Raw genomic sequence first — 24,326 nt, forward strand, 5'->3', positions numbered from 1 at the left:
TCATAATATCTGGGGTGTAGTAGGTTATGAATTGTGCACACTGAGTACCTGTCATGCTTTTTATTGTCTGTAGTTTAAACGTGTAGGGGAACCACTCTACTTTTATTCACAAAATATTTGGGGGAACATTTAGGATCTATGACTCTAGATTCCTAGGTTGATTAGACAGCAAGTGTAAGCAATCGAATTTAAAGCATATCACTTTATAGCCTATACCCTGACACCCTTTTTTCATAGGAAACAAATCTTTGCCCCTTTATGCTCACCTTACCTTCACATTTCCTAGCCTTAGACACATTTCATGGTCTAAACGAAGCCTGCCAAAGTTGCCTTTTCAGACATCATTGCCTCCTGTTATTCAGTTGGAGAGGTCTTTGCAGAATGACATTTCCATCCCACAGTGCTTCCTGTGCCCCATTTAACATGCAGCCTTTGCATTTCTCCTAACCCCTACTTGCTTTCCTATCATGAACAATTCAGAACTCACAGAGCCCTGCCAATAGGTATTGGGCCCAGCACTAAAGTTCAGTAATGATTCTGATTCCCCGTATTTTTAAACAATCTCCAAGATTCACAGGTAAAAATCTGCTTGTCTTCTTCGTTTGCCATCACACATTCTTCCTTTCATCCCTCCTAAAACCAAACTATGCATGGGAACTCCAATTCACCAAATATTTTTAGCTTTCTCCTATTCTAACGTAGCTCCCAAGCATTTTCTGGTGTATTATCTGGGTTTCACTGGACTGTCATTTCTCCCAGTCTGGTTGAGCCTGTAGCAGATTTCATAGCTAAATGATGAACCTTCGAAGAAAGAGGTTTGTAATGAAAATGGAAACACCAGCGTGCTCTTTGTAATCAGTTCTTTAATCCTCCACCTGCCATAATGTAGAGACGGCTCATAATTATCGGAGCAGAGAACCAAACTCCTGTACTGCAGCAGAAAGAATGAGCACTGTGGGAGGGCAAGTGATAGAATCTACACTCCAGTAGGGAGGGGGACAGGTATTTTGGAAACTTTGACACAGAATCAAATGTATTTGTATAACCTTTTCATGTAGAACTGTGCTGCAGTCAGAGAGGGGGTTTTGCTTTTCTTTATTAAAAGCTTATTAAATGAAGAAATAGGACAGTCATTTTGCTTCGGTAGATGGGGGTCAGAGAGGCGGGTCTGATCTCCTCAGGATATTAATGTCTGCCTTCAACTGGGGGAAATGAGCCGTCACTTGAGTTAGAGGCAGCTTTATGTGCTCATCACTAGGGATTCCCATATGTCCAGGGAGCTGTAACAGTAAAAAATGTCGGAGCTCAGTAGTAGAGTGCAGAGGGCTCTCATTGGAATTCATGTCAGGAAGCTCAGCTCAGTCTGCCCAGAGCAAATCTGTTTAATGTTGATCAGCTGTCCATCTGATAAACTGAACTGATACGGGCATTCCCTCCGAGGCTGCCCTGACAGTGACAGCCACAGCACCCAGATGTCTTATTAGGCTTTTTTGGTACTCTCAAGTATTTTTAACCCCTTTTGTGATACCCAAACAAAAAGTACTTTTAGAGACCTAGATAAGCAGGCCTAGCAAGGTTTGCCCTTTGCTTCTCTGGTAGAAAGCAGCCCAGCTTAAACTGTTTCCAGAAACCACATACTTAGTTAACTACCTCTCATAAAAAGCATCTAGTTAACCAGCAGGATAATTATGTGTTGACAGTGTCAAGTAGTGTCTAGTTATTCAGAATAATGTTTCTTAAAATGTTTTTAGGGACTTCCCTGGTGGTGCGGTGATTAAAAATCCACCTGCCAATGCAGGGGACAGTAATTGCAGCACGCGGGCTCTAGAGCGCAGCCTCAGTAGTTGTGGCGCATGGGCTTAGGTGCTCTGCAGCATGTAGCATCTTCCTGGACCAGGGATCGAACCAGTGTCCCCTGCATTGATTGGCAGGCAGATTTGTTTTTTAAACATCTTTATTGGAGTATAATTGCTTTACAATGGTGTGTTAGTTTCTGCTTTATAACAAAGTGAATCAGCTATACATATACATATATCCCCATATCTCCTCCCTCTTGCGTCTCCCTCCACCCTCCCTATCCCACCCCTCTAGGTGGTCACAAAGCACCGAGCTGATCTCCCAGGGCTATGCGACTGCTTCCCACTAGCTATCTATTTTATATTTGGTAGTGCATATATGTCCATGCCACTCTCTCACTTCGTCCCAGCTTACCCTTCCCCCTCCCCGTGTCCTCAAGTCCATTCTCTATGTCTGCATCTTTATTCCTGTCCTGCCCCTAGGTTCTTCAGAACCTTTTTTTTTTTTTAGATTCCATATATATGTGTTAGCATATGGTATTTATTTTTCTGTTTCTGACTTATTTCACTCTGTGTGACAGTCTCTAGGTCCATCCACCTCACTACGAATAACTCAATTTCGTTTCTTTTTATGACTGAGTAATATTTCACTGTATATATGTGCCATATTTTCTTTATCCATTCATCTGTCGATAGACACTTAGGTTGCTTCCATGTCCTGGCTATTGTAAATAGAGCTGCAGTGAACATTGTGGTACATGACTCTTTTTGAATTATGGCTTTCTCAGGGTATATGCCCAAGAGTGGGATTGCTGGCTCATATGGTAGCTCTATTTTTAGATTTTTAAGGAAACTCCATACTGTTCTCCATGCTGGCTGTGTCAATTTACATTCCCACCAACAGTGCAAGAGGGTTCCCTTTTCTCCACACCCTCTCCAGCATTTATTGTTTGTAGATTTTTTGATGATGGCCATTCTGACTGGTGTGAAGTGAAACCTCATTGTAGTGTTGATTTGTATTTCTCTAATGATTAGTCATGTTGAAAATCCTTTCATGTATTTTTTGGCAATCTGTATATCTTCTTTGGAGAAATGTCTATTTAGGTCTTCTGCCCATTTTTGGATTGGGTTGTTTGTTTTTTTGTTATTGAGCTGCATGAGCTGCCTGTAAATTTTGGAGATTAATCCTCTGCCAGTTGCTTCATTTGCAAATATTTTCTCCCATTCTGAGGATTGTCTTTTTGTCTTATTTATGGTTTCCTTTGCTTTGCAAAAGCTTTTAAGTTTCATTAGGTCCCATTTGTTTATTTTTGTTTTTATTTCCATTTCTCTAGGAGGTCACTCAAAAAGGATCTTGCTGTGAAGTATGTCACAGAGTGTTCTGCCTTTGTTTTCCTCTAAGAGTTTTATAGTGTCTGGCCTTACACTTAGGTCTCTAATCCATTTTGAGTTTATTTTTGTGTGTGGTGTTAGGGGATGTTCTAATTTCATTCTTTTACATGTCACTGTCCAGTTTTTCTGGCACCACTTATTGAAGAGGCTATCTTTTCTCCATTGTGTATTCTTGCCTCCTTTATCAAAAATAAGGTGACCATATGTGCATGGGTTTATCTCTGGGCTTTCTATCCTGTTCCATTGATCTATCTTTCTGTTTTTTTGCCAGTATCATACTGTCTTGATTACTGTAGCTTTGTAGTATAGTCTGAAGTCTGGGAGCCTGATTCCTCCAGCTCCATTTTTCTTTCTCAAGATTGCTTTGGCTATTTGGGGTCTTCTGTGTTACCATACAAATTGTGAAATTTTTTGTTCTAGTTCTGTGAAAAATGCCATTGGCAGTTTGATAGGGATTGCATTGAATCTGTAGATTGCCTTGGGTAGTATAGTCATTTTCACAATGTTGATTCTTCCAATCCAAGAACATGGTATATCTCTCTACATGTTTGTATCATCTTTAATTTCCTTCATCAGTATCTTATAGTTTTCTGCATACAGGTTTTTTGTCTCCTTAGGTAGGTTTATTCCCAGGTATTTTATTCTTTTTGTTGCAGTGGTAAATGGGAGTGTTTCCTTAATTTCACTTTCAGATTCTTCATCATTAGTGTATAGGAATGCCAGAGATTTCTGTGCATTAATTTTGTACCCTGCTATTTTACCAAATTCATTGATTAGCTCTAGTAGTTTTCTGGTAGCATCTTTAGGATTCTCTATGTATAGTATCATGTCATCTGCAAACAGTGACAGCTTTACTTCTTCTTTTCTGATTTGGTTTCCTTTTATTTCTTTTTCTTCTCTGATTCCTGTGGCTACGACTCCCAAAACTATGTTGAATAAAAGTGGTGATAGTGGACAACCTTGTCTTGTTCCTGATCTTAGAGGAAAGAGTTTTTCAGTTTTTCACCATTGAGAATGATGTTTGCTGTGGGTTTGTCATATATGGCCTTTATTATGTTGAGGTAAGTTCCCTCTATGTCTACTTTTTGGAGGGTTTTTATCATAAATGAGTGTTGAGTTTTGTTGAAAGCTTTTTCTGCATCTATTGAGATGATAACATGGTTTTTCTCCTTGAATTTGTTAATATGGTATATCACATGGATTGATTTGCAAATACTGAAGAATCCTTGCATTGCTGGGATAAACCCCACTTGATCATGGTGTATGATCCTTTTAATGTGCTACTGGAACCCCACTTGATCATGGTGTATGGTCCTTTTAATATGCTGCTGGATTCTGTATGCTAGTATTTTGTTGAGGACTTTTGCATCTATGTTCATCAGTGATATTGGCCTGTAGTTTTCTTTCTTTGTGGCATCCTTGTCTGGTTTTGGTACCATGGTGATGGTGGCCTCATAGAATGAGTTTGGGAGTGTTCCTCCCTCTGCTATATTTTGGAAGAGTTTGAGAAGGATAGGTGTCAGCTCTTCTCTAAATGTTTGATAGAATTCACCTGTGAAGCCGTCTGGTCCTTGGCTTTTGTTTGTTGGAAGATTTTTAATCACAGTTTCAATTTCAGTGCTTGTGATTGGTCTGTTTATATTTTCTATTTCTTCCTGGTTCAGTCTCGGAAGGTTGTGCTTTTCTAAGAATGTGTCCATTTCTTCCAGGTTGTCCATTTTATTGGCATATAGTTGCTTGTAGTAATCTCTCATGATCCTTTGTATTTCTGCAGTGTCAGTTGTTACTTCTCCTTTTTCATTTCTAATTCTATTGATTTGAGTCTTCTCCCTTTTTTTCTTGATGAGTCTGGCTAATGGTATATCAATTTTGTTTATCTTCTCAAAGAACCAGGTTTTAGTTTTATTGATCTTTGCTATCGTTTACTTCATTTCTTTTTCATTTATTTCTGCTCTGATCTTTATGATTTCTTTCCTTCTGCTAACTTCGGGGTTTTTTTGTTCTCCTTTCTCTAATTGCTTTAGGTATAAGGTTAGGTTGTTTACTTGAGTTGTTTCTTGTTTCTTGTTGTAGGATTGTATTGCTATAAACTTTCCTCTTAGAACTGCTTTTGCTGCATCCCATAGGTTTTGGGTCGTCATGTTTTCACTGTCATTTGTCTCTAGATATTTTTTGATTTCCTCTTTGATTTCTTCAGTGATCTCTTGGTTATTAAGTGGTATATTGTTTAGCATCCATGTGTTTGTATTTTTTACAGATTTTTTCCTGTAATTCATATCTAGTCTCATAGCATTGTGGTCAGAAAAGATACTTGATACAGTTTCAGTTTTCTTAAACTTATCAAGGGTTGATTTGTGACCGACGATATGATCTTGGAGAATGTTCCATGAGCATTTGAGAAGAAAGTGTATTCTGTTGTTTTTGGATGGAATGTCCTATAAATATCAATTAAGCCCATCTTGTTTAATGTGTCATTTAAAGCTTGTGTTTCCTTGTTTATTTTCATTTTGGATAATAAGTCCATTGGTGAAAGTGGGGTGTTAAAGTCCACTACTATGATTGTGTTAATGTCAGTTTCTCCCTTTTATGGCTGTTAGCATTTGCCTTATGTATTGAGGTGCTCCTTTGTTGGGTGCATAAATATTTACAATTGTTATATATTCTTCTTGGATTGATCCCTTGATCATTATGTAGTGTCCTTCCTTGTCTCTTATAGTAGTCTTTATTTTAAAGTCTATTTTGTCTGATATGAGAATTGGTACTCCAGCTTTCTTTTGATTTCCATTTGCATGGAATATCTTTTTCCATCCCCTCACTTTCTGTCTGTATGTGTCCCTAAGTCTGAAGTGGGTCTCTTGTAGACAGCATATATACGGGTCTTGTTTTTGCATCCATTCAGCCAATCTGTGTCTTTTGGTGGGAGCATTTAATCCATTTACATTTAAGGTAATTATCAATATATATGTTCCTGTTACCATTTTATTAATTGTTTCGGTTTGTTTTTGTAGGTCTTTTCCTTCTCTTGTGTTTCCTGCCTAGAGAAGTTCCTTTAGCCTTTGTTGTAAAGCTGGTTTGGTGGTGGTGAATTCTCTTAGCTTTTGCTTGTGTGTAAAGGTTTTAATTTCTCTGTTGAATCTGAATGAGATCCTTGCTGGGTAGAGTAATCTTGGTTGTAAGTTTTTCCCTTTCATCACTTTAAATATGTCCTGCCACTCCCTTCTGGCTTGCAGAGTTTCTGCTGAAAATCAGCTGTTAACCTTATGGGGATTCTTTTGTATGTTATTTGTTGTTTTTCCCTTGCTGCTTTTAATATTTTTTCTTTGTATTTAATTTTTGATAGTTTGATTAATATGTGTCTTGGCGTTTTTCTCCTCTTCATTTGTTTTGTCTGATGGGTTTTTACCTCGCTCCTTCATCTGCTGTGTGTTTCTCTGTCTTCTCATTTTGCTTAACTTACTGTGTTTGGGGTCTCCTTTTCGCAGGCTGCAGGTTTGTAGTTCCCATTGTTTTTGGTGTCTGCCCCCAGTGGCTAAGGTTGGTTCAGTGGGCTGTGTAGGCTTCCTGGTGGAGGGGACTAGTGCCTGTGCTCTGGTGGATGAGGCTGGATCTTGTCTTGCTGGTGGGCAGGACCGCATCTGCTGGTATTTGGGGGTGTCTGTGACCTTATATGATTTTAGGCAGCCTCTCTGCTAATGGTTGGGGTTCTGTTCCTGTCTTGCTAGTTGCTTGGCATAAGGTGTCCAGCACTGTAGCTTGCTGGTCATTGAGTGGAGCTGGGTCTCAGTGTTGAGATGGAGATCAGTCCGAGAGCTTTCGCCATTTGATATTACGTGGAGCTGGGAGGTGTCTGGTGGACCAGTTTCCTGAATTTGGCTCTCCCACCTCAGAGGCACAGGCCTGACACCCGACCTGAGCGCCAAGACCCTGTCAGCCACATGGCTCAGAAGAAAAGGGAGAAAAAAATAAAATAAGAAGAAATAAAGTTATTAAAGTAATAAATAAAGTTTAAAATTATTAAAAATTTTTAAAAGTAAAAAAAAAAAGAAAGAAGGAAGAGAGCAACCAAACCAAAAAACAAATCCACCAATGATAACAAGTGCTAAGAACTATACGAAAAAAAAAAAACGGGGCTTCCCTGGTGGCGCAGTGGTTGAGAGTCCGCCTGCCGATGCAGGGGACACGGGTTCGTGCCCCGGTCCAGGAAGATGCCACATGCCGCAGAGCAGCTGGGCCCGTGAGCCATGGCCGCTGAGCCTGCGCATCCGGAAACTGTGCTCCGCAACGGGAGAGGCCACAGCAGTGAGAGGCCCGCGTACCGCAAAAAAAACCGAAAAAAAAACAAAAACGGAGAGACAGAACCCTAGGACAGATGGTTAAAGCAAAGCTATACAGACAAAATCACACAAAGAAGCATGGAAAAATGTATGTATATATCTATATATATAAAAAAAGGAAGAGAGCAACAAAATCAATAAACAAATCTACCAATGTTAATAAACTAAATACTAAACTAAGAATAAACATAAAACCAGAAACCAGTCAGTCGCATACAGCAAACCCCAAGTCTACAGTAGCCCCCAAAGTCTGCCGCCTCAATTTTGGGATGATTTGTTGTCTATTCAGGTATTCCACAGATGCAGTGTACATCAGGTTGATTGTGGGGGTTTAATCCGCTGCTCCTGAGGCTGCTGGGAGAGATTTCCCTTTCTCTTCTTTGTTCGCTCAGTTCCTGGGGTTCAGCTTCGGATTGCCCCCGCTTCTGTGTGTAGGTCTCCTGAGGGCATTTATTCATGGCCCAGACAGGACGGGGTTGAAGTAGCAGCTGACTGGGGGGCTCTGGCTCACTCAGGCCGGCGGGAGGGAGGGCTACGGAATGTGTGGTGAGCCTGTGGCGGCAGAGGCCAGGATGATGTTGCAGCAGCCTGAGGCACGTCCTGTGTTCTCCAGGGGAAGTTGTCCCTGGATCACGGGACCCTGGTAGTGGCGGGTTGCACAGGCTCCCAGGAGGGGAGGTGTGGATAGTGACCTGTGCTCGCACACAGGCTTCTTGGTGGCGACAACAGCAGCCTTAGCGTCCCATGCCCGTCTGTGGGGTCCGCGCTGATAGTCGCAGCTCACGCCTGTCTCTGGAGCTCGTTTAGGCGGTGCTCTGAATCCCCTCTCCTCGCACACCCAGAAACAATGGTCTCTTGCCTCTTAGGCAGGTCCAGACTTTTCCCCGGACTCCCTCCCGGCTAGCCGTGGTGCACTACTCCCCTTCAAGCTGTGTTCACGCCGCCAGCCCCAGTCCGCTCCCTGGGATCCGACCTCCAAAGCCCGAGCCTCAGCTCCCAGACTCCGCCCGCCCTGGCGGGTGAGCAGTCAATCCTCTCCGGCTGGTGAGTGCTGGTCGACACCGATCCTTTGTGTGGGGATCTCTCCGCTTTGCCCTCCGCACCCCTGTTGCTGCGCTCTCCTCTGTGGCTCTGAAGCTTCCCCCATGCCACCCCCCATATCCAGCAGTGAAGGGGCCTCCTAGTGTGCGGAAAATTTTCCTCCTTCACAGCTTCCTCCCTGAGGTGCAGGCCCTGTACCTATTCTTTTGTCTGTTTTTTCTTTCTTCTTTTGCCCTACCCAGGTACGTGGGGAGTTTCTTGCCTTTTGGGATGTGTGAGGTCTTCTGCCATGGATTAGTAGGTGTTCTGCACAAGTTGCTCCACGTGTAAATGTATTTCTGATGTATTTGTGGGGAGGAAGGTGATCTCCATGTCTTACTCCTCTGCCATCTTGAAGTTCTTCCCAGCAGGCACATTCTTAATCACTGTGCCACTAGGGAAGTCCCACAAATTTTGTTTTGTTTGGCTAATTTCTAGTAATAACTATTGTGATTCCTTGCTGAGTCCCAACATCCTCTGCTTTCTCAAGTATGAATACCACCACTGAAGGCAGCTCATCTCTCTGTAGATTGGTTGGCAGGTATGGAGGGAACTAATTACAGAATCCATCAATACTGAACTGTCAGGACTTCCCTGGTTTTTTTTTTGTCTTTTCTTCCCCCTCACTTCCAGACCATGTGTGTTCATAGCATGGCAAGATTCTAACATTGCTTGGATATCTAATCTCTTTGAATGAGACCAGATGCAAAGACTTCTTGCTTTCTGCCTCTTTTCTATATATTCTAACTTAGAATGTCAGGTGAGCTTTTCTAAAAGATGCAGAGCCCTCAGTCCTTTTGAGTGATTGCTTAGTGTGTGTGGTAAGAGCTGGAAGTAAGACCTGGGCAATGTTTCAGCCCTTGAATCTGTGACTTGATCTCTATTTGGAAGTTACCATTACTGCAACCTACAGCTTTGAGATTTTGGGTTTAGTCACTGTTTTTAAAATCACAATTCTCATTGCCAAATGAAGGAATGAAGCAAGATTAGTTTTGAATGCTGTAGTCGTGGCAAACCTAAAATTCAAAGATATCAGTGCGAGTAAGTGACAAAATAGGAGAATCACTATGTTTCTATAATTTTTACAATGAATTGAATAAATTTCTTAGGACTTTGGGCCTAGCTTACTTATTAAAAAGTAATATTTGACAAAGTTATCACCATGAAAGTTTCTTTCACCTGGCGTTAAAAGCATATACTTTTCCTTTTTATTATTGCTATCTTAGTATTTTTGAAGTATATTTTAGGAACTCTATTGCTCATATCAGCTTTCCCCTCTACTTTCTCCATTCTTTGCTCTTATGGAGCTTTCTTTCTATGGGACCCTGGAGAGAGAAGCAAAACACAGATGAAATAACTAGGGTGTCAGATGACAATAAGTGCTATGGAGGGGAAAAAAAAGCAGGAAGTAGAGATATAGAGTGCCGGCAGGAAGGGGAAGGTTGCTCTTGTAAGTGGAGTAGTCAGAGAAGGCCCTCCTGATCAGGTGCACTTTGAAGGGATCTGAAGGAAGCAAGTAACGAAACCTTGCAAATATATAGGGGCAGATTAGTCCAGACAGAGGAAGGGACAAAGGCCCTGTGGTAGGAACAGGCTTGGGTTGTCCAGGGAATACCAAGGAAGCTAATGTAGCTGGAGGAGAGTGAGCAAGGGGGAAGAGGGTAGCAAATGAAGTCAGAGAGTTAAGGGGTTAGAGGAGCAGGGGCAGATTGTGTTGGGCCTTGGAATCCATTGGCCCTTGGAATGGAATCCTTGGGCCTTGGAACTTTGGCTTTTACCCTGAGTGAGATGGGGAGCCATTGGAGGGTTTTGAACAAAGGAGCAAAGTGGTGGACTTCATTGTTTCTTCATCTTCCTGCTTGCCTCATTTCTAATCTTTTCATTTTTGCAAAGCTAATGGACTAAAAATATTATCTCATTATTATTATAATACTCCTTTTCCAAATTATTAGTTAAGCGTCATTTTATATGGTTTTGACCATTTCTGTTTCTTTTGGAATTACCTCTTCATTTCCTTTCCCATTTTGCTCTTGTGCTGTTTATCTTTTTCTTATTAATTTCTTGTCCAGCTTGGACAAGCTCCACACGTATTTTGAATATAATCTTCTGTCTGTTGTATGTGTTGCAAATATGTTATTTCAAATCTGTTATTTCAAATCAGCCTATATTTTATTATATAAACATTTTTGTATATTTCACTCAATTTTATCCATTATTTTCTTTATGACCTCATGACTTCCCATTTTATTTTTCAAGGCTTTCTCAGCCCAGGGTCCTAAGAATGTTTTCCTAAAGTTATAGTTTCGTTTTTCACATTTATATATTTGATCCAGCTAAATATATTTTTATCCTCGAGGTACAGTAAGTATCTAACTTCATTATTTTTTTTCCTTTAATCGATAGCCGGTTGCCCCAACAGTTTTTGTAAGAATATTCCATTTTTTCCCTAACAATTTGAAGTGTTATCTTTACCATAAACAATTTTCCAAATATATTTGGATCTCTTTCTGGAGTTCATTCCACTAATCTATTAGTTTGTTCTTGTGATATCACTATTCTTTTAAAAATTGCAATAGCTTCATAATAAGTTTTAAAATCTAGAATGACAGGCCTCTTCCAAAATTTTCTTTGTAATTTTCAAATTTATTCTTCCCACATGAACATAAAAGTCAATTTTCCAACTTAAAAAAAAACAACCTTTTAGGGCTCAAGTAAAATGATTTTAAATAAATGACTCTTGCCTACCATTTTAATACTTTCAGAAACACCCGGAATTTTGTATATTTTGTGTTTGGGGTTTTAGAATCAGAGAACCCTGGGCTTCAACTCCATCTCTGCAGTTTACCAGCTAGACTTGAGCAAGTTACTTAGCCTGCCCACCCAGCTTCCTTCTATACAATAGAGATAATGCTTACCTCAGATAGCTGCTGTGAGTTTTACATTATTTTATTTATTAATCTGTTAATTGAATTATTATTATGCTTGCAAAATTATATAAACTTGCTTGGCATACAGTAACTAATTGGCTTAAAGTAATTTAGTAAGTGGGAGCCATTTCTGCTGTTAGGTATTTTAAAAAATAGGATATTTGAAGTATTTTCAGATGAAATGACATGATGTCTGACATTTGCTTCAAAATAATCTGGAAGGAAGAAAATCTGGAAGGAGAGTGAAAGGTGTATCTAAAACAAGATTAGGGTCCACAGAGGTTCTTTATGCTATATTTTCTACTTTTGTTATGTTTGAAAATTCCCAAAATAAAAAGTGTTTTCAAGAAATACGTCTTTAAAAAGGAAAGCAAAGAAGGAAGGAGGGTAAAAAAAGAAAAAATAGAATAAGAGAGAAAGAAGACTATTATCTTTTATCTCCTTTGCCTGTGTGGTGAAACACTATTGACTCTTGTATTATTTTAACACCAACTTAAACATGTAAAACATTTTAAGAAATTTCAAGTTAATATTAGGAGCAATTTCTGATAATTAAAACTGTTCATCAGCAGACCTGACTCCTGTGTAATTTGTGATTACTCATCCCTGGAAGGGGCTAATTGAGCTTAATTGACCTATGGGTCATTTCCAACTCTGATTCTATAAATCTGACTTTTTAGTTTATATCATTCCTCATCTTTTGAAACTCAGAGTGATAGCTGTTCCCTCTACCTTTATAAAATTGATTGCTAAGTAAAGAGCTATTCATTTAACAAATGTTTATAGGCAGGCTAGGGAAATAGGATAGTATCATTTACAGTGTTGTGAGGGAGAGAGAGAGCAGGAAGAAATATGGCTAACGAAATAATTACAGGGGCTTCCCTGGTGGCACAGTGGTTGAGAATCTGCCTGCCAGTGCAGGGGACACGGGTTCGAGCCCTGGTCTGGGAAGATCCCACATGCCACGGAGCAACTAGGCCTGTGAGCCACAACTACAGAGCCTGCGCATCTGGAGCCTGTGCTCTGCAATGAGAGGCCGCGACAGTGAGAGGCACGCACACCACGATGAAGAGGGGCCCCCGCTCGCCGCAACTAGAGAAAGCCCTCACACAGAAATGAAGACCCAACACAGCCCAAAAATAAATAAATAAATAAACAAAATAAGTAATTTTTTAAAAAGTAATAATTACAACATAGTACAACAAATGACTGAGCTATGTTCGAAGGCTTTCAAGCACAGAAGGAGTTAACTTTGGGGAAATGAGGGAAGACTTCAGAGGAGTGACGCATGGACTGATTCTTAAAAATTGTTTAAACAAAAATTTATCATTCACCGTATAGCAGCCAAAGTATGGCACATCTATACAATGGACCTCTGAAGAGATGTTAAAGAGAACTAGGCGATCCTTTATTTGTAAATAATGTGGAACTATCTCCAAGAGATAATATTAGGTGAATAAAGAGTGCAGAAATATGAACGTAAAATGTCTTCTTTACCATTTTTGTGGTATAGCTGTTTGTTTGTTTTGTTTTGTTTTGTCTTCGTTGCTTGTTTTGTTTTGTTTTGTCTTCGTTGCTCTACGCAGGCTTTCTCCATTTGTGGTGAGCGGGGGCTACTCTTCGTTGCAGTGCACGGGCTTCTCATTGTGGTGGCTTCTCTCGTTGCAGAGCATGGGCTCTAGGCGTGTGGGCTTCAGTAGTTGTGGCACGCAGGCTTCAGTAGTCGTGGCTTGTGGGCTCTAGAGCGCAGGCTCAGGAGTTGTGGCGCACAGGCTTAGTTGCTCCATGGCATGTGGGATCTTCCCAGACCAGGGCTCGAACCCGTGTCCCCTCCATTGGCAGGTGGGTTCCTAACCACTGCGCCACCAGGGAAGCCCCTGTGGTATAGTTTTTATTGACCATCTCTTTTAGGTGTTTGACTCCAGCAAACAGTAGCTTAAAGGAATGCAGTGTTTATTTGTCTCAGATAACAAGAAGTGTAGAGATGGGCATGTCAGAGCTGGTGCAGCCCTAAGAAGTCATCAGGGGTCCAGGCTTCTCATTTCTTCCTGCTGTACCATCCTTAGGTTGGGGGCCCTCTTAGGATCCTTTAAGTTTCTATTGTGCCCCCAGGCAGCTGGGCCATAACCAAACAGGAGGAAGGGGTAAGCTCAAAATGCCAAAGGCATGCCATCTGAATCTGTTCCCTTATATCACAAACTCAGTAGATTTCTCAGAACTCCACCTAGTGGACCTCTGCTTACATTCATTGGCCAGACTGTGCTACACAATCCCCTCTAGCCTCAAGGGATCTTGAGGTGAGTATTTTTAAATGAGTACATTGTCTCTCCAGCTATAACTACAGGTATGTTAGTAGTGAGGAAGGAGAGAGTGAAGAGGTAACTAGCAATGTCTGCCATCTTATTTCTAAAGCTTAGGATGCTAAAAAAATTGGAGAATGGTTGGAAGAATATGGATCAAAGCAGGTTAAGTTGTTTAACATATAACTGAAAGAAAGTAATTTGGTGAAAATTCGTGTAAAAACATTGATTAATCCTCGGGGTTACATTCAATGTAGTAATTACTTCCTTACTCTGATTACTTAACATAAGCAGTATTCATTTGTGACTCTTTTCCAATCAAGATTTAGCATGAAAAATACCCAAGTACTAAAACATATATACATAAGATCGCATGAAGACTTTTATATAAGATAATTTTAAAAATCCAGTACATTGAAAGTTTACTAGATTGCTTTGGGTGGCTAAAATAGGAATAAGATAATGAAAAGGAAAAATTCCCAGATTCTTTCATATCGTCACTGCTTCTCTGCTGTATGCTAAATTAACTCTTGTGTAATGTGGCCTGAAGTTGTTTATCTAATGGTAAAATCTTAGAAGTTGAGAGCATCATACTAGATAGTGGAATTGCAGGACAGATTTCAAGATGACCAATCAGTTCATTTCTATTTCTTGTAGAAAAGTAGGTACCAATAATAGCAATAATTTTGTCTCTTTTTAACTATTAACTACCAGTCTAAGTCGAATCTTAGAATTTTAGAGCTGAATCTTAAATTTTAGGACTGAAATCCCTGAACCTTAGAACTGGAAGAGACTGTTTCTCCAGTTCCCCTCCTTTCAGTGTTCAGAAGACCAAGGGCCTGAGAGTTTAAGGGATTTGCCCATGACCTGTCTGTTATAGGTAGAGGTAGAACTGTTATCCAGATTCCTGATTGAGTTAAATCACTTGATTTGATTCTAACCAAATGATTTAGAAGCAACTTGATTACTTTCCCTAGCTACTATGAACAAAAAGAGTCAAGTCTAGTCATAATATACTTTCTCCTAGAAATATTGTCTTCTGTAGTGCTTAGAACTAAGGATGAAAATTGGACAAGTTTGTGGTGGGCATATACCAATCTTGGTAACATTGGTGACTTTGGCCCCCTACCACCATTTGCTATTCATTAGGCAAATAAACATTTTAAATTATGATTGGTCCCTATGACAAGGTGACTCTGAGTTCCAGCTTTGTCCTTTATAAACTGAATGTTCCGACCAGGTCTTTAACCTCCCAGACCTGCTGTAATTAGAATCACAAGTAGATAATATAAGTGAAAGTTCTTTGCGAATGGTGGGTACTGTACATATTATGGTTTTTCACTTTTATTATTACCACTGTTTTTGTTGTTTCTGGCCATGTGGCATTTAAAGATTGCCATTTGTTTAATGAATGCAGTTTTATGATTATAGATGTCTTTATTAAAAGCTCCCAATTTTCATCCTTAGGGTAATTCAAAACATCTACAACTTCTGCTTCCCTAGTTATTACTTTCTTTCATAAGCTGAACTGCATGAGAGATTTATCCAGTGCTTACCCCTTCTTGAGTTTTATACTTGCTCATAATCTCATTGTGCAATTTTTGTGAAATGTAGCAGCGAACTTTTTCGTAAGCTAGAATACATTTGCAGGGTACTAATAAAATATATTTTTATTCCTTTTAGTCACTCTTTTAAAGGATAGTTTTAAATTTTAGCTCCCTTTTCAAAAATGTTTTCCGTTAACTTCTCAATAGTCTTATAAGGCTCCATCCTTGGTGATTTTCTTTGGGATGTAGTGAGGTTTTAATCTAAACCATGAATTTACTCTTTTCAGAAGCTGTTTAACTCACTGGTTCATCTTCTCCTACACCCCCAATTTGTAGTCAGATACTGTATGTACACGGGGTCATTTTTACATATTCTTTTACTTTTTTTTTTTTTTGAAGCAAGGGGAGTAAATCAGAAACGTAATTTTTCTTTTGTATATGCCAAGTATTTTGGCTCCTTTATTTTATTGCATCTTTATGTAATTACTGTACTGTAGTTGTTAAACAAGTACTACATTTTTTTGAGAGAAGGGTCTCTTATATTTATCATTAGATTGTTTTATATTTATTTGTCTCCTTGTCTAAGGCTGTTATTCTAGGTCAAATGCTTAAATTTGACCTTTAGGTCAAACCCTTTTGTTACTTGGGCCTTTGTTACAGCTTCCTCCACTGATCTCTCCACTTTCACTACCTACTTTTTAATATTTAGGTATATTTTCTATTTTTCAAGTTACCACAGATAAAAGTTTTGCAAGTTGTTTCCCTACCTTATAACACCATATGTTTTTGCTCAATCCCCCAATAACAGTTTCCTCACTGCCTTTCCAGATTCTACTAAGACTTTGCCATTTCTTCAGCCTTTACCTCTAGCCCCAAACATTCAGACTCAAAGCCATTGACACATATTTTAGCCTTTTGTTGCAACAGCACCCACTCCTAGATATACCAGTTTCTGTATCAGAGAGCTATTGCTTCATAGCAAACTATCCTAAGATTTAGTGACTTGAAACAGCCATTTTATTTCTTACATTCTGGGGTCACTCGTGTGACTGCACTGGACAAGCCTTAATGCATAAACACTTAGAAGGCTTTACTTATGTCACGTGTGCTAATGTCTTTTTGGCCAAAGTAAGTCACATGGTGAAGCCCAAAGTTAGGGTGGAGGGGACTACACAGGAGCGTGGAAGCGAAGTGGCATGATTCACATGGGGCCATTTGTAACAGATTTCAATGGATTTCTAGCTCTGTATTACTGTGTGCCTTTGGGCAAGTCATTAAACTGTGTACCTCAATTTTCTCACCTATAAAAAGAGGTTAGTAATACCTATCATAGGGTGGTTATGAGGTTTAAATTTTATAGTAATTGTTGATATTTTATGATTATAAAAGTAATACTTTTGTTATAGAAAAGGTACAAACTATAGAAAAGTATAAAAAAGAAAACAAACATCTCTTGAAATCCTGTCTGATACAGCACTACACTATAAGCTCCTCAAGGGCCTTCTCTGTTTTAATTACTGCTGTAGATATGTATCTTGGTTCTTGTTCTGAAAGATAAGGTCCTTGAAGGAAGAGACCACATTCTATTCATGTCTGTAAATCCCACAGCTTTGCATTTAGGATTAAAAGTAATAATGCATAAAAGTGCTTAACCTAATGTCTGGCACAAGTTATATTCCCACTCAAATTGGAGTTTTATTAGATACCAGTAAGAATTCTCATAAATCTTAAAGTTATACTGAGAACAAAGTATCTAAATGGAACTGTAGAGGGTGGCCCTTACTGGTCAGCTTCTCTCTGGGGAATCCTGGTGACTCATGGGATAGAGAATGGGGAATGGTAGAGAGAAGAAAGGTGTCAGGATCTGCTTATGGATCACAAACTACTTGGTGGAAAGGCCTCTAATAAAAACTTCATTCAAGTGTCTTTGCGAGGGTGCTTGATATGAAGTTACACCAAACCCTCAGCTGCATTTGCCGCAGTTTCTGTCTTCAGCTTCATGATGTTTCCCTGAGTTTGAAGCATTCAGCTAACAATGGCAAGGCGGAGACACCAGAAACGTACACCTGATTTCCATGACAAACTGGTAATACTAGTGGGGCCACTTTGTGTTGCTATATGGGTATATGCAGGAACACAAATTGGAATACTGTGGAACCTGTCCCCTGCTAGCAGAGTCACCCCAAAAGAATGGAGAGATCAGTGATCATCAGTCATCCAGCTGGTATAATACTGAATTGCTTCAAAACCAACTCATAATTGATGCCAAGTAAAAGTACCATGTACCCATTAAAGTATGGCATGATTGAAAAAAAGTGCATTTGAAACCTTCAAAAAGAAACTCCATGAAGCTTCAAAATGCTAAGTGAAATAAGTCAGAGAAAGACAAATACTGTATGGTTTCACTTATATGTGGGATATAAAAAAAACAAAAGAAAACCAAAAACTGAACCCATAGATACAGAGAACAGATTGGTGGCTGTCAGAGGTTGGGGTCGGGGGGGCGGGTGGAGGGTGGGAAGGGAGACAAAATGGGTGAAGGTGGTCAAAAGGCACGAACTTCTAGTTATTTTAAAAAGAAAAGACATGAAGATATAATGTACTGGGGATATAATGCATAAATGGTGACTGTGGTTAATAATACTGTATTGTGTATTTGTAAGTTGCTAAGACAGTAGATCTTATCATCACAAGAAAAAAAAATTTGTGACTGTATGTGGTGACAGATGTTAACTAGGCTTACGATGGTGTTCATTTTGCAATGCAACCCTCCCTTGATATCCACGGGGGATTGGTTCCAGGACCCACTTCAGATACCAAAATCCACGGATGCTCAAGGCCCATAGCCGGTCCTCCATATCTGTGGTTCCACATCTGCAAATTCAACCAACCTCAGATTGTATAATACCTAAGTATTTATTGAAAAGATCCTCATGTAAATGGACTCACACAGTTCAATCCCGTGTTGTTCAAAGGTCAACTGTATGTACAAATACCAAATCATTATGTTGTACACCTGAAACTAATATAATGTTATATGTCAATTATATCTCAATAGAAAAAAACTTCATGAAAAAGGAATAATTAAAAAAAGAGACACTAATCTATAAAATATTTTGTTGTTGAAAACTGAAGTCTGACATTAGTGATAAGTTGGTATTCTTTATACTCAGACAAGTCTTACCTTTATGTTTTAGTCAAAGAAGTTTGGCAGAGATCACAGAACTTATCCATACTGCCCTCCTTGTACATCGTGGGATAGTAAATTTAGATGAATTGCAATCTTCTGATGGGCCACTGAAAGACATGCAGTTTGGAAATAAAATAGCTATCCTGAGTGGAGACTTCCTTCTAGCAAATGCCTGCAATGGACTAGCTCTGCTACAGAACACCAAGGTAAAACTGGGCAGGGTTTGCTTGTATCTGGATGGCCTTTGGTTGACTGCAGGAGCCACAGAGGTCTGGACACCCTGCTGCCTCAACTCCCCACACATAGATGCTCAGTAAAATTGTGATGATGATAATGACGATGATGGCAGTGTCAGCACCAGTTAAAACTGGTAAATGCTAGGAAAGAGTTTTGAAATTAATTTCTATTTTTTTCTGATTACAGATGGAATTATTTGTTAATTATAGGGTAGTGTTAAATATTCAATATAAAGATATAAATAAATATTACTTATCATCTCACTATCCAGAAATAATCACTATTGGTTAATATTTTCATGTATTTCCTTTCAGTCTTTTTTTGTTTGTTTATTCATACATTTATATATGTGGATTTGGGGGTAACATAAGTGAGAACTTACATGTGCAAGATTTTTTTTAATCTTGCCTATTTTCTCTCATGGCATATATGATGTGGGCATTTTCCCATGTCATTAACTTTTTTCATAAACTTTCTAATGGTTGCACAATATTCAATTATTTAGATGCAATATTGTTTATTTAAGAAGTTCCTTGGGCTTCCCTGGTGGCGCAGTGGTTGAGAGTACACCTGCTGATGCAGGGGACACGGGTTCGTGCCCCGGTTTGGGAAGATCCCACGTGCCGCAGAGCGGCTGGGCCCGTGAGCCATGGCCGCTGAGCCTGCGCGTCCGGAGCCTGTGCTCCGCAATGGGAGAGGCCACAACAGTGAGAGGCCCACATACCGCGAAAAAAAAAAAGAAGTTCCTTATTTTTGGACATTTAGGTTGCTTCTGATTTTTTACTATCATAAATAGATTTTCAGTAAACATCTTTACACATCAGTTTTTCCTCATTCCAGATTATTTCTTTAAGATAAATTCCTAGAAGGATTCAAAGTGTTTAAACATCTTTAGTATTCTTGATATAATATTGCCAAGCTGCTTTCTAGAAAGATTGTAGAGGTAGTCCTTATTTATCAGTTAGGATTAGGTATGACTATAAAATAATAGTGACACCAAAACAAGATAAGAATTTATTTTTCACATATTTTTACTATCTGGGAGTAGGCAGTCCAAGGTTGATATGGTGATTCTAAAGTCAGGAACCTAGGCTCCTTCTATCTTACTGCTCTGCTATTCTTATCTTACCACTTTGTGGCCCAAGATAGTTGCCATCATGTCTTCACTCCAGTCAATAGGAAGGAAGAAGGAGGAAGGGCAAAGAAGGGCAGATCTCCTCCATTGAAGATCAAGTAAATGTACATCCTGGACACCAAGGACAGTCTCAGTGTAAGTCTGCTGTCCCAGAATCCCATCTGACTTAGCATTTGTCCTGGATTTTTTGTTTTTAACAGAGATGGTTACTAATAATTACATTAGAATAAGCCAGCATGGGTTTGATAGAGCTCCGCTTTCTACTCCCAGCCTCTGCCTCAATTTTTGTCTAACGTAGGCCAATAATATGTGAGATCCATGTACAGTAGGGGGAGTTCTCATGTTAAGTTATTATTAAATCTGAAAGACAACCAGCAATAATGCCTCTCTCTTCCCAGTGCTTTCAGACTCCTCCCAATCAAGGACAGAATGCCTGGCAATTGTTAATATAACAAAGTACACTGAATGTCTAGAGACAGTTAACTCCTTTCTGTCTCAGGTGGTAGAAGTATTTGACACTTCTGCCCCAGCTGGCCATTTGGTGTATCACCCAATTGTATGGCCCAAGTCTGGCCTTCAGGAGTCATAAAACCACCAGGTACCAGTCCAAAAGCTCAGTGGGAAATATAGTAAGTTAGAGGTCCATTGTCTATGAAATAGACATGTGGGAAATCGAGGCTGATCAGTTCTGTGTAGACTGAGTGTGGTGACCTAGATGGGTGGGATGGGGGTGGGGGAGGGAGAGAGGTCCAAGAGGGAGGGGATACAGGTATACATATAGCTGATTCACTTCATTGTACAGCAGAAACTAATACAACATTGTAAAGCAATTATACTCCAATTAAAAAAAAAAAAGGAATAAACTGAGCACACTTGCTTGTATGCTGTAAACCGGTACTATTATATTATCTGGCAGTACTTTGTTTTGTTTTTATTATTTATTTGTTTTTTTGTTTATTTATTTTGGCTGTACCGGATCTTAGTTGCGGCATGTGGGCTTTTTAGTTGCAGCCTGCAGACTCTTAGTTGCAGCATGCGTGTGGGATCTAGTTCCCCTACCAGGGATCAAACCTGGGCCACCGGCACTGGAAGCGTGGAGTCTTAACCCACTGGACTACCAGGGAAGTCCCTGGCAGTACTTTGTTTTTGCAATAAACCTTTTGGCAACAGCTCAAAAAAATAAAAGTATATATTTTATGTTTAAAAAGTGCTGGATTTTTGTTTCTCAAAAAAGTTAATAAGGAATGTGTAACTTGCATAAAATGTTTATTGACGTTTACTGTCCACTACAGAGACCGTAGTGGTATCGCTGACCTCATGAAAACAAGAAGAGTCGAATTTGCTGAAAAAGTGTCAGGATCTAGTTCCAAAATTAGTAGTTACTTTAGGGAGGCTTAAATGGTTTAAGCCATGTAGCTAAAGAAAGTATACATACAACTCTGTAAAGCCTAACTTTTGTTTAGATAAATAACTATTCTTCTAAATTGATTTCACTCATTTTTGAATAGGAGCGATAGCTTTATGTTTGTTGTCTCCAATGATGGAAGAACTTCGCAAACAGTTAAATAATTCCAGTTTCAGTTGAATGTTATCAGGTACTTCAAGTAATTAAATCATTTTAGTTAATTCTAAAAATGTTTTCTTTTTCCACCCATTCATGGAATCAAGGTAAAGCTTTTGGAAGTATATCTACCAAAGGTAAAGACATTTTGAGTGAGATTGGAAATTCAGTTTAAAAGTTGAATATGAGGGGGGCTTCCCTGGTGGCGCAGTGGTTGAGAGTCCGCCTGCTGATGCAGGGGACACGGGTTCGTACCCCGGTCCGGGAAGATCCCACATGCCGCGGAGCGGCTGGGCCCGTGAGCCATGGCCGCTGAGCCTGCGCGTCCGGAGCCTGTGCTCCGCAACAGGAGAGGCCACAACGGTGAGAGGCCCGTGTACAGCAAAAAAAAAAAAAAAAAAGTTGAATATGAGGGACTTCCCTGGTGGTCCAGTGATTAAGACTTCGCCTTCCAGTGAAGGGGGTGTGGGTTCAATCCCTGGTCAGGGAACTAAGATGTCACATGCCTCACGGCCAAAAAACCAAAACGTAAAACAGAAGCAATATTGTAATAAATTCAATAAAGACTTTAAAAAAAAAGTTGAACATGAAAGATAAAATTGTTAGTTTACAATATTAATACAAGTACAAATTTAGGTGAAACACATACAGTGTTGTGATAAAAATGACCGTCTTACTATCTTGAGAAATCTATGGAGGACTTGGAACTGGTTGAGGCACACCCATAATTCATAATTGCATCGAAACAAACATCAACATTCTACTAATTGAAATAGAAGCTATTGTTACAAAAATTTACAAATATCTTTATAGTCAGAGTCTCTGGACTACAAGATTTGGGGGATATAGCTGATGTTGAGTATAAAACTATATAGTTCAGTACCACAATATGTGCCTTCTCTCTTTGTTGCCTGTCATCAATCAGATTTTAGAAATCTCTATACCCAACAATGGTATTGAACTTTGTTGTAAATGGCTCTTCAAAGTTTTGGTGACATTTTGTTCAAAATCAAGTGGAAATCTGAAATCAAGTGTTCAACAACTGAAACACCCAATGAAGCTTTTATAGAACTGCAATTAATGAAAACAAAATTTCCATTGGAATTTTTCCCTACAGAAGGAAAGAAGGAATTGAACAACATAAATGGTAAGAACTCAAATGCTCTACAAGATTAAAATTTGCAATTCTGTACTTCTGATTGGGAATATTTCATCTTGCAGGAAGAATCTTTTGGTGGTGCTCCTATTTTGAATAAATTATACACATACATGAATGAAATGAAATTGAGAAGGCCTAGACTTTGCAGCATCTAATTTTGGCAAAACATTCAAAAGAATCATAGAGTCAATTTATTTGACAAGTTTTATCTTTTAAAAATATTTGTCAAAGGAAAGTACTCTGAAGGAAGCAAGAAGACAGTACCTTGAAAATATTTGGGTGGAATAGTTACACTTTTCAATGTGAAAAAAAAAATTAGAATTGAGTGTCTCTTCCATTTAGAAAATTTGCTCTGAGCTTACCAAATAACTCAGAACCTGTAGAAAGAGCATCTTTCTCAATTAAAAATATTATGGTCTACCAATAAGAATCAATTAAAATATCAGTAATTTCAAATTAATTAATTATAAAATACAACTGTGAAGAATATTGCTAGCAGTTTTATTTTTAAATGCCATATTTTTACAGACACATCCTTCAGAAAAATGCCAGTGACACAATATTAGAGACAGATATTGCTAAGAAACAAATATGTGAATATGTACCAAGAATAATTATTCTATTTTTTAATATTCAGATTATCAATATAAAGAAGTTCTTTTTTATTTTAATGTACATAGATATATGTTATTTTTATTTCTTTTGAAATTTTATTTTTGAAAATGGTTTTTGAATAGAACTAGTTAAAAAGTCCCCCAATATAATAAAATCAATTGTTAGTTAATAAATACCAGTTTCAAAAAGTACAAAATTTTAATTATTTTAGCACTCCCTTTTACTCTCACATGGCCCAGTTCGGATGATAAATTGTATAGTGTCACCACTTTAAAGACGTTTCTCAGAAGTTATTTGAAATCCTTCTGCTTACATCCTATTGGCTAGAATTTAACGATATGGTCACACCTAGATGTCAGGGAGACTAAGAAATGTAAACTTGATTGTGAGGTTGCCATGTGCCCAACCAAAAATCCGGAAGATGGAGAGAATAGATACTGGGAGACAAGTAGCATTCTGCCCTACCTTCCCATCCCACTTCTGGCTAGCACATATTTTCATAAGATAGACCTGCTGGTTTTAGGGAGAAAATAGTATGGTACCTTTAATATATAGTTTATATTCATCTGAAAAGGAAGCTAAAGAAAGAAAGAATTGGCCGTATAAAATGGAATAATAGGGGCTTCCCCTGTGGCACAGTGGTTGAGAGTCCGCCTGCCGATGCAGGGGACACGGGTTCGTGCCCCGGTCCAGGAAGATACCACATGCCGCAGAATGGCTGGGCCCGTGAGCAATGGCCGCTGAGCCTGCACGTCCGGAGCCTGTGCTCCGCAACGGGAGAGGCCACAACAGTGAGAGGCCCACGTACCGCAAAAAAAAATAAAAAATAAAATAAAATGGAATAATAAATAATCTCAGTTGACTTGAGAGCCACTCTCTGACTGCATTGTCCAACTTCCCTCTTCACCATACCTGCTATGGTCTATGTTGAACTTTGGGTCTTGGAGAAGGAGGAAGCCTCAGAAAGTACAGGTCTGGTATGGTTTCTGGGTGCCTTGAGCTGCAGATGACTAGCCACACACACTGGCCACTCATGGTTTAGACCCACATACC

General features: G+C 39.2%; 1 protein-coding gene across 1 annotated transcript in view; it reads left to right on the forward strand.

Moving 5' to 3' along the window:
* Positions 1–24,326, forward strand: part of PDSS2 (decaprenyl diphosphate synthase subunit 2) — a 253,866-nt gene that overhangs the window by 131,415 nt on the left and 98,125 nt on the right. Inside the window, exon 3 of the mRNA XM_065888771.1 lies at positions 18,574–18,772. Within this exon, the coding sequence (XP_065744843.1) occupies positions 18,574–18,772 (199 nt within the window). The remainder of the gene's footprint in view (positions 1–18,573; positions 18,773–24,326) is intronic.

The sequence above is a fragment of the Phocoena phocoena genome, chromosome 12 (assembly GCF_963924675.1).
Source record: "Phocoena phocoena chromosome 12, mPhoPho1.1, whole genome shotgun sequence".
Lineage (NCBI taxonomy): Eukaryota > Metazoa > Chordata > Mammalia > Artiodactyla > Phocoenidae > Phocoena > Phocoena phocoena.